Source organism: Astyanax mexicanus, chromosome 7 (genome assembly GCF_023375975.1).
Source record: "Astyanax mexicanus isolate ESR-SI-001 chromosome 7, AstMex3_surface, whole genome shotgun sequence".
Taxonomy (NCBI): domain Eukaryota; kingdom Metazoa; phylum Chordata; class Actinopteri; order Characiformes; family Acestrorhamphidae; genus Astyanax; species Astyanax mexicanus.
In genome coordinates this window covers 44,378,535-44,395,668 of record NC_064414.1, presented here as the reverse complement: position 1 = coordinate 44,395,668, position 17,134 = coordinate 44,378,535, and the positions used below count along the sequence as shown (strand labels likewise).

At 40.1% G+C, this 17,134-nt stretch overlaps 1 protein-coding gene across 1 annotated transcript; it reads right to left on the bottom strand.

Annotated features, from left to right (window-relative positions):
- Positions 1–411: 411 nt before the first annotated feature.
- On the bottom strand, positions 412–6,497 carry rtn4rl2a (reticulon 4 receptor-like 2 a). Its single transcript, XM_007256052.3, has 3 exons — positions 6,277–6,497; positions 4,931–5,157; positions 412–4,633 (listed from the first exon to the last, which is right to left on the bottom strand). Exons 1-3 carry the CDS (start codon positions 6,326–6,328, stop codon positions 3,542–3,544), a joined length of 1,371 nt encoding a protein of 456 aa, XP_007256114.1. The 5' UTR covers positions 6,329–6,497; the 3' UTR covers positions 412–3,541.
- Positions 6,498–17,134: the final 10,637 nt, after the last annotated feature.

Sequence of the window (17,134 nt, the reverse complement as noted above, 5' to 3'; positions counted from 1 at the left end):
GAGTGTTGATTGAGGGATATAGAAAGACATCTCAAGAGTCCCATGAGGACTTTTCTGACGTCTTTGTGTGTGTGTGTGTGTGTGTGTGTTTGTGTGTGTGTCTTAGACAGCCCAGCTTGGCACATGGTGGGAGATTGAAGCATGGCCTTGTCATTTAGCTGCTCTTTCAGTGAATGCCATCTGGTATAACTTAGAGAGAGAGGGAGACAGAAAGTGATAGATAGAGAGAGAAAAAGAGAGTGAAGCATCCCACCAATCTTTGGCCTGTTAGATCATTATCAGTATGTGTATGAGAGAGCAATAGTGAGAGAAAAGCCAGGAAAGAAAGAAATGTAAGACATTTGAATTGTACTCAAGTGCCTTTGGGTATTGGACAGCGTCCAGTGTAAGAAAAGAGACTCCCACACGAAATGTTATTGAAAAGCACTGATTCCCATTTATTTGCTGAAATGACAGCGCTTTTGACATCTCATTCTTCACACATTTACATTCGTGGTTCAGATTCACATCCAGATGCGCTCACACATTCACACCTACTCACTCGCACCACACACACACTCTCACTGGGTAAAAAGGTATAACTAAGCTTTGGTCATCTATGAGCGACCTCACAAATACGGCCCCTCGAGAGCACCTTTATGCAGTTTGACCTTACCCCTTTTGGCTGCCAATTGCATCACACACTTACACACACATATGAAAATACACACACATACACACAAACACAAATCTGACAAGACTTGGACTAACAAACCAACTTTGTCATGGCAAATTCATATACCTCCTGTAACAAAAAAATAACATTTGCTTCTTTTGAAAGAACAGAAATACAAAGACAATATTGCTGAAACAAACAGTAAAAAATGTCCCCCAAAAAAGACATACATCGGTTAAACACTTGTAAAACATTTGAATTTGAGTCTGTTTGAGGCCCTTAAGATTAGAAAATGAATGCAAATATTTCTCTCCTTCTCTCTCTCAGCCTTTCACTTTCATTTTTGGCTTGAGAGGCCGCAGGAAATGGATTTCTCTCCATCTTAGTCCAGTTCTCTCTTTTTCCCTTGAGTGCTTCTTGTTTTTATCTCTGATTTCTCTTTCTCTCTTTCTGCCACCCACATCCACCCATACGCCCCTGCCTTCTGCTCCTACTCTCTTTCTCTTGCTCTCATTCTCTCGTTCTCTTTCTGTCCTTGCCCTTTCCACCTTAACTGTTCCATTTTTTCACTTCTTCACTACTTCCATCCCCCTACAGCCCTGTCTGTCTTATCTGCCTGTCAATCTGTCTTTGCTATGCTTGTCAATCTCTGCTGACATCTTTTTACTCAGAGAAAGGATAAGATTTAGAAGCTAATCTATTCCAGAGAAGTGGTGGAGGAAGAGGGAAAGAGAGAGAATGGAGCTACAGAAGTAGCAGAGTAAGCATACTCACCTTCAGTCTTAAGAGCCTATAAATAGATGAATAGATAGAATAGAGAGTCAGACAGTCAGTTGGAGAGAAAGGGCAGGTGAATTAGAGAGAGCAAAAGACAGGTGGTCTTTTCTTCCCCCTGTCAAATATCTCATCTCATGCTGCCCCAACAGACACTGCAAACATTGTTAATATGTTCACCCTTTCAACGAATAACCATATATCATTTCCATTCTTTTATTTACTATTTACTCATTTTAACATTCACTTACTATTGTAAGCGCCTTCAAGAATTAAGAAATGTGTCTAAATAAAGCACATTTTAGTTTTCTAATGTAAAAAGGAAGAAATGCCTGATAAATGGTTTCTCGTTGGAAGGGATCATTTGTTCACCAATCACCAAAGATCTGCACAGCATATTGTTCAGCACTGTTTCATCAGATTATCCTTTGACAGACCATGTGTTATAGGGCAACCCATTAGTCATTAGTGAACTTGTTAGTCATCTCTCCTCCTACTCCTCGCTCAGTCCACTGGTGTCCATTTTCCCAGTCAGTCCCAGCCCTATTGCCTTCTCCTGAGGTCATTTTCTTTCTAAGTACTCTCATTTGTACCCATGTGCTTTCTCTTATTGCCTTGTCTTCAGAATGTGTCCAAGATTAGATTTGTTTGTGTCCATTGACTGGTGGGCTCAATAGTCTCTAAGTAAACTGTGTGCCCCCAGGGTCTTCTTGTCTTAAGTTGGTTGTTGTCCTGATATGATTCCCCTTTTTCAAGGTATTGTTGCAATATGTTTTAGTTGGGCTTTAAAGCTCTAAGGAGAGCTTTATGAAAAGAAAGTCTCACAGTGAGCAAGTTGGTACATACATTTGTTTATATTTGAAAAAGGACAAAGAAAAACAAAAAATATATTACTTCAAATATGAAGTAAATCTGTGAAAGAAGATAAACATGCCCATGACAAAGTTTAACATGAAGGACATAAAGGACAGCAGATTAATTCACACACTCCTTCTTGCTGGTAGGTTGACCTTGCCATTCACTGACAGCACTCACAAGAACATTCACAACCAGTCAGAACGTAGAATTACAACTAAACACTGAAAGGCTCATCTTCGCTCTATGTACAGCTCTCTCCTCTTGACGATGTCACGGCATATTTACAAGAGCTGAGTGATGATGTCATTGCTTGTTGGTGACAGAATGAGAAGACAAAAGACATGTTTTCCTCTATTTCTCTGTTTTCGGTGTGCTGTCTTGTTCTACTTTGCCTATTTATTGTCGTCTTTCTCTCCCTTTCAGACCTGTCTTTATTTCTCCACTTTGTCTAATCATTCTCCCAGGATTTCCCTGTCACTTCTCACAGTTTTGCTCTCTGCTTTCACATTCCATCTGTCGGATTGCCCTGAACCTATTATCAACTTATTTGATATGTGTGATAAAATTAACGGTGTTGTACAGTCTTTCCACTGTTCCATGCAGTGCTGCAATCTGAAGAACTGTCATGGTTATCAGTGAGATAATAGTTTTAGAGGTCATGTCTATCTAACATGATTACTATGACCAGTGCTTTTAAGAGCACTGAAACCGGAGCACTTAAGAGTAACAGTATTGTTAGCTGCAATCGTAAAAAGACAGTTCTAGTCATTGGACCAACACAAGCAGCAGTTACAATAGCTAGAGTAGCACTAATAAGAATAATAATAGCCAAAAAGGCAGAAGTATACAAATGTTGTACATAAACCTAGGATGGAACCATATATCCTCCAGTCCATACGAACTGAGCTATATATGACTTTAAGTAAACGTTTCCACAAGGAAGGAGGACAGTACCTGTTGACTAACCAAGCCCTCTGGTATTAGCTATCATTCCCTTCCATTGTGATAATGGCCTGCACTGCAGTACCTGCCCTTTATTCCCTGCTTCCCCTGCTGTATCCTAAATCAGTGTAGCGCCCTCTAGCTGCTTTGAGATGCTAAAGGCTCAAACTGAACAGAACAGAGATACAGGTAAGGCGGAAGTCAAACAGGAATCAGGTTGGTGAGAGTTAGGTTGAGTAAACGGGATTTTCTCTCCTCCATAGAGGGGAAAAAATAAAAGAGGGACTAAGGTCCCTCATGAAACACGAATATTCAACCAAAGAGAAGATGGACACAAACAGTCAGAATGGTCATAGCAAGTAGCAAGAGACTAGATGGAGAGGAGTGTGAGGAAGAAGAGAAGGGTGGAAGGGTGTCGAAATCAGGTGGGCATTCCAGCTCGAAGCAGCGCAGGGAGGTGATGCCTGCATCCTCGTTGCCATAGTTGGCCCAGTACTCTTCTGGGTCCAGCTTGGGAAGCAGCGCCTCTTCTTCACCCAGCTCGTACTTCGTAGACGTGGAAGTGATGGAAGGCTTGCCGGAGTAGGGGTGAGCCTTCACGGTTTCTGAACTCTTTTCGAAGACGCCCTTGGTGGAGCTGACGGGCTTGTGCTTGGAGAACCACCAGCGGGTCTTGGTGCTGAAGGTGGTGGTGGTGGTTCCAGCCAGAGAGCCAGGGTCGGGAAGGGGGCACAGGGCGAAGTCCATCTCTCTCAGGAAGCGCAGGTCCAGGCCGCGACGGGGAGCGGGAGAGGCGCACAGCAGCTCAGAGCTGGACACCCGGTTGGACCTGAAGAACTCCCACAGAGGACGAGCCTCGCAGCCACATGCCCAGGGGTTGTTGTTCAGTCGCAGGAACTGGATAGACTCAATGTCGCGCATGGCCTGACCGGGCAGCTCAGCCAGAGAGTTGTTGAAGAGGAAGAGCATGGTGAGGCGGCCCAGGTCACGGAAGGCACGGCGGTTGACCTGCCGGATGCGGTTGTCATGGACGAGCAGGCGGTCCAGGTTGACCAGGCCGCGGAACACATTCTCGGAGAGAGTGCGGATGCGGTTGCCGTGCAAGAAGAGCTGACTGAGGTTGATGAGATCAGCGAACAGGTCGTCTTGGAGGTGGTGGAGCTGGTTCTCCTGCAGGTAGAGGTACTGCAGGCTGTAGAGCTTGTGGAAGATGTCGTGCGGGAGGGCGGCCAGGCGGCAGCGGTGCATGTGCAGACTCTGCAGCTTCTCCAGGCCGCGGAATGCTCCGCCCTCCAGGCGACGCAGGTGAGGGTTGTCACCAAGATCCAGCTCCTCCAGGTCACGCAGCTCGCTGAACGCACCAGCCTCAATCCAGGTAATGTTGTTTGAGAAGAGCCACAGGACCTGGAGATTAGGAGAGGGAGGATGTGCACAAGAAAGAGAGGTGGTGAAATGAATGAAGGGAAGCAAGATGGAGAAGGATGTGAAAGGGTAAAAAAGCAGATGGTTGAAGGGTGGGGCAGTAATGAAATAAAGAGGGAGTAGATTGACAGGTGAGAAGTAGTGGAAAATGTGAGAAGGGAATAATGAGAGAGAGAGAGAAAAGTGAGAATTAGGACCTAAACCAGAGACATTCTCAGTATAGAAAATAAAATACATGCATTTTTACATATTCATCATCTTATTCTAACAGGCTCTTACCTGAGTCCCAAAGCCAAAAGACCCCACTCTCAGTTCGGTAATGCGGTTGTTCTGCAGAAAGACGCGCTGGGAGTCGTAGGGCACGCCAGTGGGCACGGCCGTGAAGTTCTGCGCCTGGCAGCTCACAGTCATGGGGGACGGGTAACACACGCAGAGGTGAGGACATGCCTGCGCAGGCGCCGGCTTCATCACTAGCAGCCAGACAACCAGCCAGAGTGCGAGAGCACCTGTTAGAGAAAACAGAGAGCATCACGTCATATCCAGCTCAAATTACAGGGGGCTGTGAGGAGATGTTGCACAAAGTGCTTCTGAATCTCCCAGCATTTATTTAAAAAAATCAGCAATTCTTGGTCAGTGCATTCTAGATTTTAAAAATCTAATTTTGCAGTGAATTAAATCAAGAATTAAGATTTAAGAGTAAAACTAACTTTTTGTGGGTCTGAGTACAAAACTGCTAACACAATATGAACCACTGTTTAAATGGTAAATTAAACAAGTGATAAAATATATATAAAACAAGTTCTAAACTATCTATTGAACATCAGCTTAACATAATAAATGTATTATAGACCATATGGTAACACTTAGAATTGTCACTTTATTTTCACTGTATTACTTTGTTTTTTGTTTTATTTATTACAAATTGAGATTAAATTAAATTAAATCAAATCAAAGTTGACACATTTATGCAAATAGCAATTAACTGCTTTACTGAATGCATAATTACTTGAAACAACATTATCTAATATATAGACAGAAAATTTTATAAAAACTTGAATGCAAAAGTATATAAAAATATATTTACAGATAACAAATAAACATTTAAATAGAAATATACAATATTGAAAATTAATCTTGCAATTTGTAGTTTTCTTTTATGATAAGCAAAATAATACAAAGAACTGACTGAAATAATGACTTTTTCTTTTGTAACCAATGGCATTCTTGTTATGATCTGTCCTAAAAGTCAAACTAAGTCTTAACAACAAGCAGTTAAAGCACACAGATTGCTTCATCAACAATCTTTACACCACCAAAGTCCACATCAGTTTCTGCTATCCTGCTGTGTGAGAAATAAACTTTGACTTTGTATTCAACTTTTTGCAACACAACTATAGGCAAAGTAAAACTTTTACAAGCTTCTGTAAACTCTATACAGAATCACAAAAAATCTCATCTAAGTGCTAAATCATCATCAAGTACTTTAAGGACTCAGCATGAGCATTAAAGAGTTTAAGTTTAACTTTACAGAGATTAAACTAATTCATTCAAGAGATTCAGAGGCAGCTTTCAGACCCAGAACGCCACAAGTCCCATAGAATAAGAGCGCAAAGTCAGGTACTCACTCTTGAAGCTGTGCGTAACGGAGGAGCTCCGCGTAACCGAAGACGTGTCCATGCCGAACCAAAGCCGAGAGCGAGTTAGGAGGCGAGTGTTCTCCTGCTATCTCCGCTGATGCTCTGGTTCTCGTGCCGGAACGGCTGAGAGTGTGAGAGGAAGAGGGAGAGCGAGTGTGTGTGCCTGGTGCTCGTGCTGGGCTCCCGTTTATACCCCCGGCATTACGCGCGCCTACGGCAGTGGGCACCGCGGAATCTCCTACGTCATCAGCCGGGTCACGGGCTCGCGCGAGGGCGGCGAACGGAAGGGGATGGGTAATAGCATAGAACGACAGGTTTTGGATAAGGGGGAGTGGTCAAGGGAGGATTCAGACTTGGATAAGGCTAGAGGGAAGTGGCGCCGCGCGTGCGGATTGGTTTGCGCACGGAGACGCACGGGAGGGAAAAGGAGAGGGGGGGCGGGAGAGGACGGTTTTGGGCAGGGGAGGGGGTATCTGAGTGTACGGGGGATAGCAGGCACGGAGCCCGGTAATGACTACACGGCGAGGAGGAGATGAACGGAGCACGAGGCAGGAGAAGCGTGCGCGCAGCTCGGTGCCTTGGCTCGCGCGCGTAATAGGAGCGGTTTCCTGCGCCTTTAGTGGCAGACTGGGCTCTCATACAGGAGAGAGATAGACAGAGAAAGGGTTTTGCAGTATGATGAGATGAGATACCTTATAAAGACAATGAGAGATTGTCTAATATAATATTAAAAAGTTTTAATAGCAAAAATAGTATGTATTCTGTTAGGTATTATGAGACACCATAAAGATACAGGTTGGTAAGGATCAGTTTGTTGGGTTATACAATAATAAAAAAAAGTTAAAATCAAAAACACTATTGCAAAGTATAGGATCACTTCCACAGAACGGTTTGATGAAGGATAAATGCTACTGGACAGTTTGATTTGAGATAAATATTATCAGACAATTTTTAGGGGTTAGTATTACAGGACAGGTTGGATTGTAATAAATATCAGACAATTAGTCATTCAATTATTATGTATAACAAAATAATTTTTACAGGACTGTTTGTTAGGGGATAAGGATTACAGGACAGTTTGTTGGGGGATAAGAATCACAGGTCAGTTTGTTAGGGCTGTAAGGATTACAGGACAGTTTGTTAGGGGTAAGTATTATAGGACAATTTGTTAGGTAATAAGTATTAAAGAACTGTTTGTTGCGGGTATACATATTACAGGATGGTTTGTTAGAAGTATAAAAATTACAGGACAGTTTGTTAGGGGATAAGTATTACAGGACAGTTTGTTAGGAAAATATGTATTACAGAACAGTTTGTTAGAGCCATGAGTCTTACAGGACAGTTTGGTTTGAAATAAATATTATTAAACATTTTAGAAGGTTATTTCATTATTAAGCATTACAGTACAGTTTGTTAGGGGGTTAGTATTACACATGTGAGTTTCTTAGGGGATAAGTAGTACATGCCAGATTATTACGGGACACCATACACATTTATTAGGGGATTATGGGAAGTGTTACAGAACAGTTTTTGTGTGGGGGTTTGTGTTAAATGGCAATTTTGAGAAAAAAAAACGGGATGGTTTATCATTGTATATTTATTATAGGACAGTTTGTTAGAAAATAAGTATTACTATGGCACTTTTTTTGTTTAAGGATAAGTATTATTGGACAGTTTGTTGGGGGTAGAGTTACAGGATAGTTTGTTTTGGGATGTGCATCATAAAGCAGAAAATTGGGGATAGTTGTTTTGGGGTGGTTTGTTAAGGGATAAGTATGGGATTGTTTATAAGAGGGTAAGTATTTCAGTACAGTTTGTTGTTCTTTAAGGGCTATAGAATAATCCATTAGGGGATGGGTACTGTATATCAGTTTCTTATAAGTATAATAGAAGTATTTGTTAGAGGGTAAATATTAAAGGGTAGTTTTTTTGTGGATATGTATTCTGGGATGTTTTTAGGGAATAAATATTATAGAGCAGTTTATTAAAGAATACAACTGAATTATAGAGGATGGGAATTGAAGCCTGAACCTGACACTTATAACTAAGTTCACCTTTAAGAGTTGTACTTGGTTATAAATGGGTTTAAGTATGGTGGTCTCTAGGTATGTTTTATTGTGTATTAATGTTATAATTTATTAACTATGACACTACTGTGGAAATGTATGTAGAAATGAGTGTGAGTAATGTAAATCTGACACCGCCCACATTTCCTGGCAGTGTGAAGAGTTAACGGTATACGCTGAACCAAACGGTCCCTGTAAGGGAGAATGTGTATGTAGGAAACTGTTTCCACATTTAAATATGGTTAAAGTTCTTTAACGAACAGATTAGACAGACAGAGAGATAGACAAAGAGACAGACAGACAGACGGGCGGAGAGCATGAACAGCCTGAGGATGTCCATGTTGTTATTCAACACCGCCTCCGTTCGCTTTCATGTTCTGGACACCACATCTCTCTCTTTTTCTCCACCTCCACACCAACTCTGCATGACTGGACAAACAGGCTTTCCCCGCTCCACCTACACCAACCAACCAGCTGGGACTTATTTTGTATATGTGTTTGCGCGAGTTTGTGTGAATGTGGTTGTTTTTATGCGTGTGTGTATGTATCATCAGCAGGCCAGAGGCACGCTATGACCGTTTCTGCCAGGACTGTGTTGGAGAGGAAGAGAAAAGAGATAAAACATATCGAGAGAGGTTACGGGGGACGGGATGATGGAAAGGACGAGTGAAAGGATCAAAAGCGAGTAAAGATGGAGGAGGAGAAGGAGAAAATTAACTCGTGAATGATAATACATGAATCAGGGCAGTTAAAAGCACGAACTGGGATTTAATAGCACACAGAGGCAGCATTAAAACACGAAAATGCTTAAAACATAAAAATGATTGTAGTTTGGAGAATGTTTGTAAAAGATTCTTTGAGTGGTCAACTCCAGGTGGTTGAGGCCTTTTGAAGAGCATGGGTGTAAGAATAAAAAGGGCACCAAGTACACAACACTGGCACAAAAAAAAATATGAAGCACCAATGACATACCAAACCAACAAAGAAAATATATGTAGTTAACAGCAAGTATATCTCTATATCTACAGACAATAGATCAGCAATTTGTAGCCCCAGATTAGCGACACGTTGACAGAGTGACAAATGCAGTTGAAATTTTCTCAAAATTATGTAATATGCTGTAACAAAATTAAGTTAGAATTCAAAATTGTAGCATTATAGATAATTGCATCCTATGTGATCTGGAGTTCATGATCTAGTAAGACTGTAACCAAGTTTATATTTAAAGGTTTTGCAAAATTGAAAAGACTCTGGGTCCATTACAATGGGCATCATGTATTTTCTTTTCTTTGCATATAACACTAGATATCTGTTGTCCATCAGAATAGACCATGAACCAGCCAATGAAAAAAAAAAAATCAAGTAATTGAAACATTAGCTTAGCTCCGCCCACTGCACTGGAAGCTCAGACAAACCTCAGACACTAGGGCATGGCAACACTATGATTGTGAACACTTTGAACACATGTTTATTTTACTGATAGTGATAGTTTGTAAGGTAAAAATGTCAATATAAAATATAAATGTAAAAATATAAACACAGGCTTCCAATGCATTGTATTAAAAAAAAGCAATTCAATATTTAGTGAATTGAATTGATTTGATATTTATATTGTTTTATACCAGAATAGTATAAATAGTATATATAGTATAGAATAGAGTCCTGTTTTGTGTGTGCATCATAGACAGAAAACTGCACTCTTAGATTTTTCCATCACTGGAACCATAATTCAGGTCTGAAAGGGTTGAGATGATGTTGGCTACTGTGACTAATGACCTCACATGCCCAGAGAGGTGGACAGCCAGTGCTCTAACTGCTGAGCTAACTGACTGAGCATAACTTGAGTCCTCAAAAAAAAAAAAAAAATAAAAATAAAGCAAGTAACCCTTCAAATCAAACAAGCAAAAGCATCACATAACAAAACGCAACAGTGCGGTGATAAGAGTGGGTTTATGTCAGTGCAAGGAGAAAAAAAAGAGAAATGTAGTCAAACTTTTAATTTATTTTACTTTAATTTACTTTAAAATGATCAGTTCTAATACTTTTGACATTTGACTTGAAAATTGTTGCCTAGTTGTTTAATACATTTGATAAAATCTAAAACATTCTGATATATCACTTCAAATTAATCTTTTAAACTCAAACCCAGATATGTTGTGTGTAAAAAAAAAAGACCAGCCTTGACGTTCTATTCCTTTAGGAGGACCTGTTTTAATTTCATACGGAGACAATGAATTGGATGTAAAATGAATGATCTGTCTAATTTTTTAAGCTTTAAATGAGTTTCTGTGAAATGGCTCTATGAAATGGATATATAAGATAGAGGATAACTTTGGATGCAAATGGATTTTGGACAGTGCAGATGAAATGTGTAGGAGTGATTAAAATAACTATGCAAATAGAGAGTGTATGTGCATTTGAACACCTGAAGGCCAATGCAGGGATTCTGAAAGCTGTTGCAGAAAGAAATTAAGCTTCATTAGAGCTGCAGTGATTTCTTATCGTATGCTTTTACAACAGCAACAAAATGCATACTTTTAAATACATGTGTTCTACATTTTAGTCTATGGACTCCTGAATGTTTCACAGACCTGGGCCAGCTGTTTTATATCAACTTGCTAAAACTTATTAAGGTTAAAATATTTAATCTTGTATTATTGCTTCTAAAGTTGTGCACGTAAAAATGATGTCCACTGCCTTCTAAAAAGAGGAGCCGTGTCTATGGTTGAAGGTGCTGGATTTAAAACATCCACCATCCATCCATGTGATTTTACCAATTTTAGTGGGGTGCTCAGCAACGGAACACTCTTAAAAGAACTGGCTTGGTTATGAAGATCTGGTGAAGTGGATGTGGGTGCTTTTTTCACGATTTTAGGTTTGCTCTTTGGTTCTTTCTTGTCTTACCTGATAGACTAGCACTAGCACCCTACATGTTTGCATTACCAGAGCGTCAACCATAGACAATGACAAAGGCAATGGATATGTTCCAGTATACATTGATCTTTTTGTGCTGTAAAGCTAGTTATCTATGCTTTAAAATGGATTTAACTAAATACATTAGTTGAATACACACAAAGAACAGATTTATTGACCAAAAATGTATGAAACCAGCAAGATGGCCCAACAGGGTACTGGACTTAACCTTAAACTTAACCTTTCACTTAAAAGGTCTTGTTTCATTGTTTTTTTCAATCATTTTAAAATGTCTAGGTAAATAGTGCTCTGGTGAACCGGTATAACTCTGCTTTAGTTCGGTGGAGGAGTGGGCAGGGAGAAACGATAGGATTTTAGTTGAAGGACACCTTTAATATTGTAATATTGTTACATATATTATCATTACATACACATATATAAAGTGTCATTTCATTCCAACAACTTTTTCTGCATTATTTTGTGGCAAAAAGTGTATAAATGCACAACAAATTGCAATATTACTTTTATTACCAGAAGATAACTGTTACATTTTATTATTCAGAGCTCTAACGCCAAGCATTATTTATTCACGGCATTTTAAAACCTTCCACAACAAAATGCCACAATCCAAATAAAATAAGTTGTTTCTACAGAGCAGAAAGTAATGTAACGTCAACTCTAACTGTAAAAAATGTATAAAAAATTCAAAACCCCGCACATTCCAGCTTCCTGCCTTTGTTCTCATAGCTCAAAGATTGTTGCACAGTCAGATCTGCTGCGTACTCTGGCCTACTGACTTTGCATTCCCTAGTGAACAAATGTATTCTAGGTGAATGAAAGCGTATGCCAGACTTCAGCATCACCCTCAGGGTTTTTTTTTTTTGTCTGCCTTTGACAATCTAAGGTAGACTGCAGAGTCTACTGAAGAGATTTGGATTCAGTCCAGTAGAGGATTTCTGTCTCATCCTCATACAGCTTCTCATTCAGTGTACTGCAGTGGATCGGTCGTCACTCACTCAGCTTGCTGAAAAAACATTTGATCTGAAGGAATAGAGTTATTGTCACGTCCAGCTCCGGAAGCCCTTAACTTTATTTATCACAATACAACACTGGAAAAATGCTTGATTCAATGATGTGCATCTTTTACACTTGTACACAATGTATATTTATGTATATTTATGGTGGCACAGTTCAGATTTAATGGGCTTCACTTTAGTAGGCTTATCCACAAGGCTTATAGTATGTGTGGTCCAAATGTCATTGAAGGTGATGAGAGAGGCTGGGTGGATCTTCTCAGCTGTGTCCACTATATGCATCAGTCTCTCTTTCTTCTTCTTCTTCTTCTTCTTCTTCTTCTTCTTCTTCTTCTTCTTCTTCTTCTTCTTCTTCTTCTTCTCTATCTGTGTCTCTTTTAAGGTTCACCTTGTCTTTGTTCTGTGGATTTTAGACAGGATTCTGTTTATGTTTTTCATCTTGGTTGCTGTTTTAACCCTTTTATGTACAGTCTTATGAAAAAAGTTTGGGTACCCCTGCTCAAATTGCATATGTTCATGATTTTCTAAGTGAAAATAAGTTCACATTTGAAAAACTTTATTACTGTTTACTTGCTTAATGTAAAACACAGCAAAAAGTAAATGTGATATGCACATTTAGTAACAGACGATATGTAAAAAAAAAGGCACACTTGACCTCATTGTACAGCAGTTTAACATAATTAAACCTCTTTATTTAATCCATCTCTGGCAGTGAAAACACATGCATACACACTGTCACTAGTGATTAGGACAGTGAGCGCGCACACCTGGAGAGGTGAGCAGCCACCTCAGGAACAGAGAAAGCAACTGGGGTTTAGGTACTTTAATGAAGGGCACTTCTCTACACTGCGCTTCTCAGTCAGCATGAAGTCACACTTTGCACTAAAAATAATTTATGGCCTTCAACACTATGGCCAGGAAGTCATCCATTAAATAAAATTGAACTGAAAACTCAAAGAAAGGTGGCCTTGGTTGGAGGGATATGACCATTATGCAAAGAAATGATCATAGGGGCAAAAAGGAAAGATGGGATGAACCCTACCCAAACAAAGTGAGGACAAATTGTTACTTTAAATTGCAACAAAGCAGCAAAAGTGAATAAACAACAGGCAAGTTGAATCTCGCTCAGCAAACTTGCAAACAAACTCCAAAATACTAAACAAAAATAATACCCAAAAAGAGTGTAGTAGGCAATAAATTCTAAAAAAAATAACACTTTTACACATTTTCACACCATAGTTTCTGAGTAAATATCACCTCAATTGAGCAGCTAAGACATATGAAAAAGTGTAAACATTAATGTCCACCATTTCTTAGTATATTACACACGCATTACATTATTTTCATTGACTCCTGGCAGTAAATAGTTACATAATGGGTGAGTTTCCAGCCACAAAAGGAAAAATAAAACTGTGGAAAAAGGACAAAATAATAATAATAATCATATAAGAAAATGTTAATTACGTGTGTTCAATACCTTAATTCTTTGCATGCATGATTCATGCCATTAAACAAGCTTCCCTTTCCACTACTTCCCTGTAGAAAGTTTTGTTCAAAGATCATTTCTGGTCTAAAAGGCTACAAAGCTGGTATTCACTGCTGCTAAATAATTGTAAAGGCAGGTTGGAAACAGGTGGAGCAAATTAAAAAACGTGTTACCCAAAACAACACTGATATGTCAAATGACTTTTGCCATGTCACATGGAAGTTAATGAATCCAAGCCCCGCACCAACCGGTCAACCCAGACCATTCTTCTGGCTGGTAGGGTTATGTAGATAAAAAATAAACAAACAAAACATCAGCATGATAGATAGACAATAAACACATAAAACATACAATAATTACATTCACATTTACTGTTTAGTATATACAATTTGTTCTTCCACCTTTAAACCTTTTTCTTGTTTTTCTTCAGGTTCCTGGACTTTACCTTCCCGCCTTCTTTACAAAGCCACGGGCCCTATCTGCCAGTATTAAGAAAAGCCCTGGAAGGCGCCCGCTCTCCCCCATAGATCAGAACAAAGATCATACTCACAGGTAAGTAACACATGTGCACCATACACTAAAACATTTTTTTACCTAGGCTTTTAACAATAATTCCCAGTAGTAGTGATGGGTGGACTCCCTATCCTCCTCACAGTGACTTTTAAACATGCTGCCTGAGAACTGCAGTGAGGTTGCCCTGTGCTGGTTGAATTTCCATAGATTCTGTTTGATGGTCACACATTTACACTTAATATGAATTATTTAAACTTGTAGGGAGTTTATTCACAAAGAAAAAAAAATGCTCTGTAGTCTACAGAGCAGCTTCAGGGTTAAAAAAACAAAACAAAAATGGAGTGTAAAGAGTGAAGAAATAAATTATAACTTCTTTTGGTACAAAAGTATAAAAACGCCAACAGATGACAAGTGCAGCATATGGGCCCTTTAAAGGCTGGCACATCCTGCTCTGAAGTCTCTTTAGAGTTGTCTCTTCTAAACACACAGAGGGAAACAAGGCTCCGGATGACTAAGATATTACCCTTTTTGTGAGTGCGTAAACAGACAATGTCCAATCTCCATGACAACATATCGTCCCGCCCCTTTGGCGGGGGGCGATCACAATGATGAGAAGTCCCAACGCCGCTTATGATGCAAAACCATAATCAACTGCAATACCCTCCTGCTGTCCCTCTCTTCATCTCTACACACCCTCTCTTTTCCTGTTCTCTCTCTCTCACTCGTCCTCACTCCCTCTATTTCCCTTTGCCTTTCTCCCCTCCCTCTCTCTTTCCTCCCTCTGATTTCTGTCTCGGAGGGTGTGCCTGTGAACTAGTAATGAGTCCCCCCCTCCTTCCGTCTCTCTCCTTGCCCTCCTTTTCCATTTGTTATCATTCCTTCCCTCTCCTCTTTTACAGTTGTTCCTGCATGTGTCATACAGCTTGTCCTTAATAATTAATTTTTGAATGTTATTAATGTACTGTATTTGTCACGCAGCCTTGTTCTCCTTCCACACTACCGGACTCCATTTCTCAGAATTCCGCTGGTTATGACATCAATAATAACATTTCACCTTCACCCAATCGCGTTACGCTCCGACGCTCTGATTCACCTGTATTCTGAATTACTTCCGGTTCATTCTTGTTTAGCTCCTGTATTTAAGACATCCGTTTGTAAACAAACAACGCGAGGTATTGTCGACTCATGTTGCATACTAAGCGTTTTCCTATGTTCTGTTTTTGCTTTCTTGTTACGACCCTGTTTTCGGATTATCGGTTTATGTCTTTTGTTTTGCCCTTATTGGATTTGTTGTACGGTTGGACTGTTTCTCGGTTTCGAACTCGGACTGTATTTTTGACTACGTCTTCTGGTAGCGGTGATCTGAGGCAGCTGAGAGTGTTGATCTGACTGCTGGGTAGTAAGAGCCGTAACGGTGTTAGCAAGGCTCTCAAAAAGCTGGCTATGCTGTTCGAGAACCCTCCCCTGGTTCCCGACTGCCTGCTGGAGGTCATTAAACTCAGCCATCACCTGCGGCGAGGTATTATGTAACGCCAGGTAGAGAGGAGTGACGCGAGCCGAGTTAAAAGTACAAACAGGTTTATTAGCAGGCAAGCTAACAGATACTGCTAACAGGAAAGCCAGGCAAACAGCGGTCTCACCGATACCAGAAGACGTAGTCAAAAATACAGTCCGAGTTCGAAACCGAGAAACAGTCAGAGCGTCGGAGCGTAACGCGATTGGGTGAAGGTGAAAGGTTATTATTGATGTCATAACCAGCGGAATTCTGAGAAATGGAGTCCGGTAGTGTGGAAGGAGAACAAGGCTGCGTGACAGTATTAATATATTAATGTGTAATTTGTGACTAAACTGTACATGTTTGTCATAACACATCTTTGTGTTGATCAAGCTTGTAATTCATAATTTTTTGCAACTCTTAACACATAAGCCCTGTCTTACCTAACACCTCACCAGTGATACATTAAGAGAGCTGTTAAACCTCCTCCCCTTCACTCTCTCTCTTTGCCCTCCTTTTCCATCCAGTCTCATACCTTCCCATCTCTCTTTTCCTTTACAGTTGCTTCTGAATGTGTCATACAGCTTATTTTTACATTTTTAATGTACTGCATTAATATATTAATGTGTAATTTGTGACTAAACTGTACACGTTTGTCATAACACAGCTTTATGTTGATTAATCTTGTATTTATGTTTTTTATTTTTTATTTTTTTGCAATTCATAACTCATAATTTCTTAGTCTTACCTAACACCTCACCAGGCTCACCAGTGATGCATTAACATTAAGAGAGCTGTTAAAAGCCCCCCCATCACCCCCCAGATTAGTTGGGACACATGCATGCCCACGTTGGCTTCTGTATAGTGCTTCATTGTGTGTAATTAGAGCTCTTTCGTGTGCTGGTCTGTTGCCTGTCTCTGTATAAAATATGTACCCCTGCTGCCTTTTTATCAGGCTGTGATCATTTCTGAGCTAGAGCGAGCACACAGGCAGATTGCTTATGGCTTATTATTGATTACTTTCATAAGCAGTACATAAGAATGTGTCTGATATTGGAAGTATATACACATACATATGTGATAACATACCTGTTCTCTGTTATTGTACCCTTAAGGAGTAAGCAAGGGAACTATAGAAAATGTTTATTATGTGTGTTGAGGGCCATTATGCATTGCATGCATGATTCATGCCTTTAAACAAGCTTCCCTTTCCACCACTCCACTACTGTTGATTTTTGGTCAAAGATGCATTTCCGGTCTAAAAGGCTGCTGGGTGGTAATTGTAAAGGCAGGTTGGAAACAGGTGGAGCAATTTGGAGAATTGGAGAAAACTACACTG

Bases quoted from the DNA above. Each gene is read 5' to 3' on its own strand.
- rtn4rl2a (XM_007256052.3), bottom strand. From the start codon at position 6,328: ATGGACACGTCTTCGGTTACGCGGAGCTCCTCCGTTACGCACAGCTTC. The intron at 5,158-6,276 runs GTGAGTACCTGA...TTTCTCTAACAG, and splicing joins CGTTACGCACAGCTTCAAGA to GTGCTCTCGCACTCTGGCTG. The intron at 4,634-4,930 runs GTAAGAGCCTGT...CCTAATCTCCAG, and splicing joins CTTTTGGCTTTGGGACTCAG to GTCCTGTGGCTCTTCTCAAA.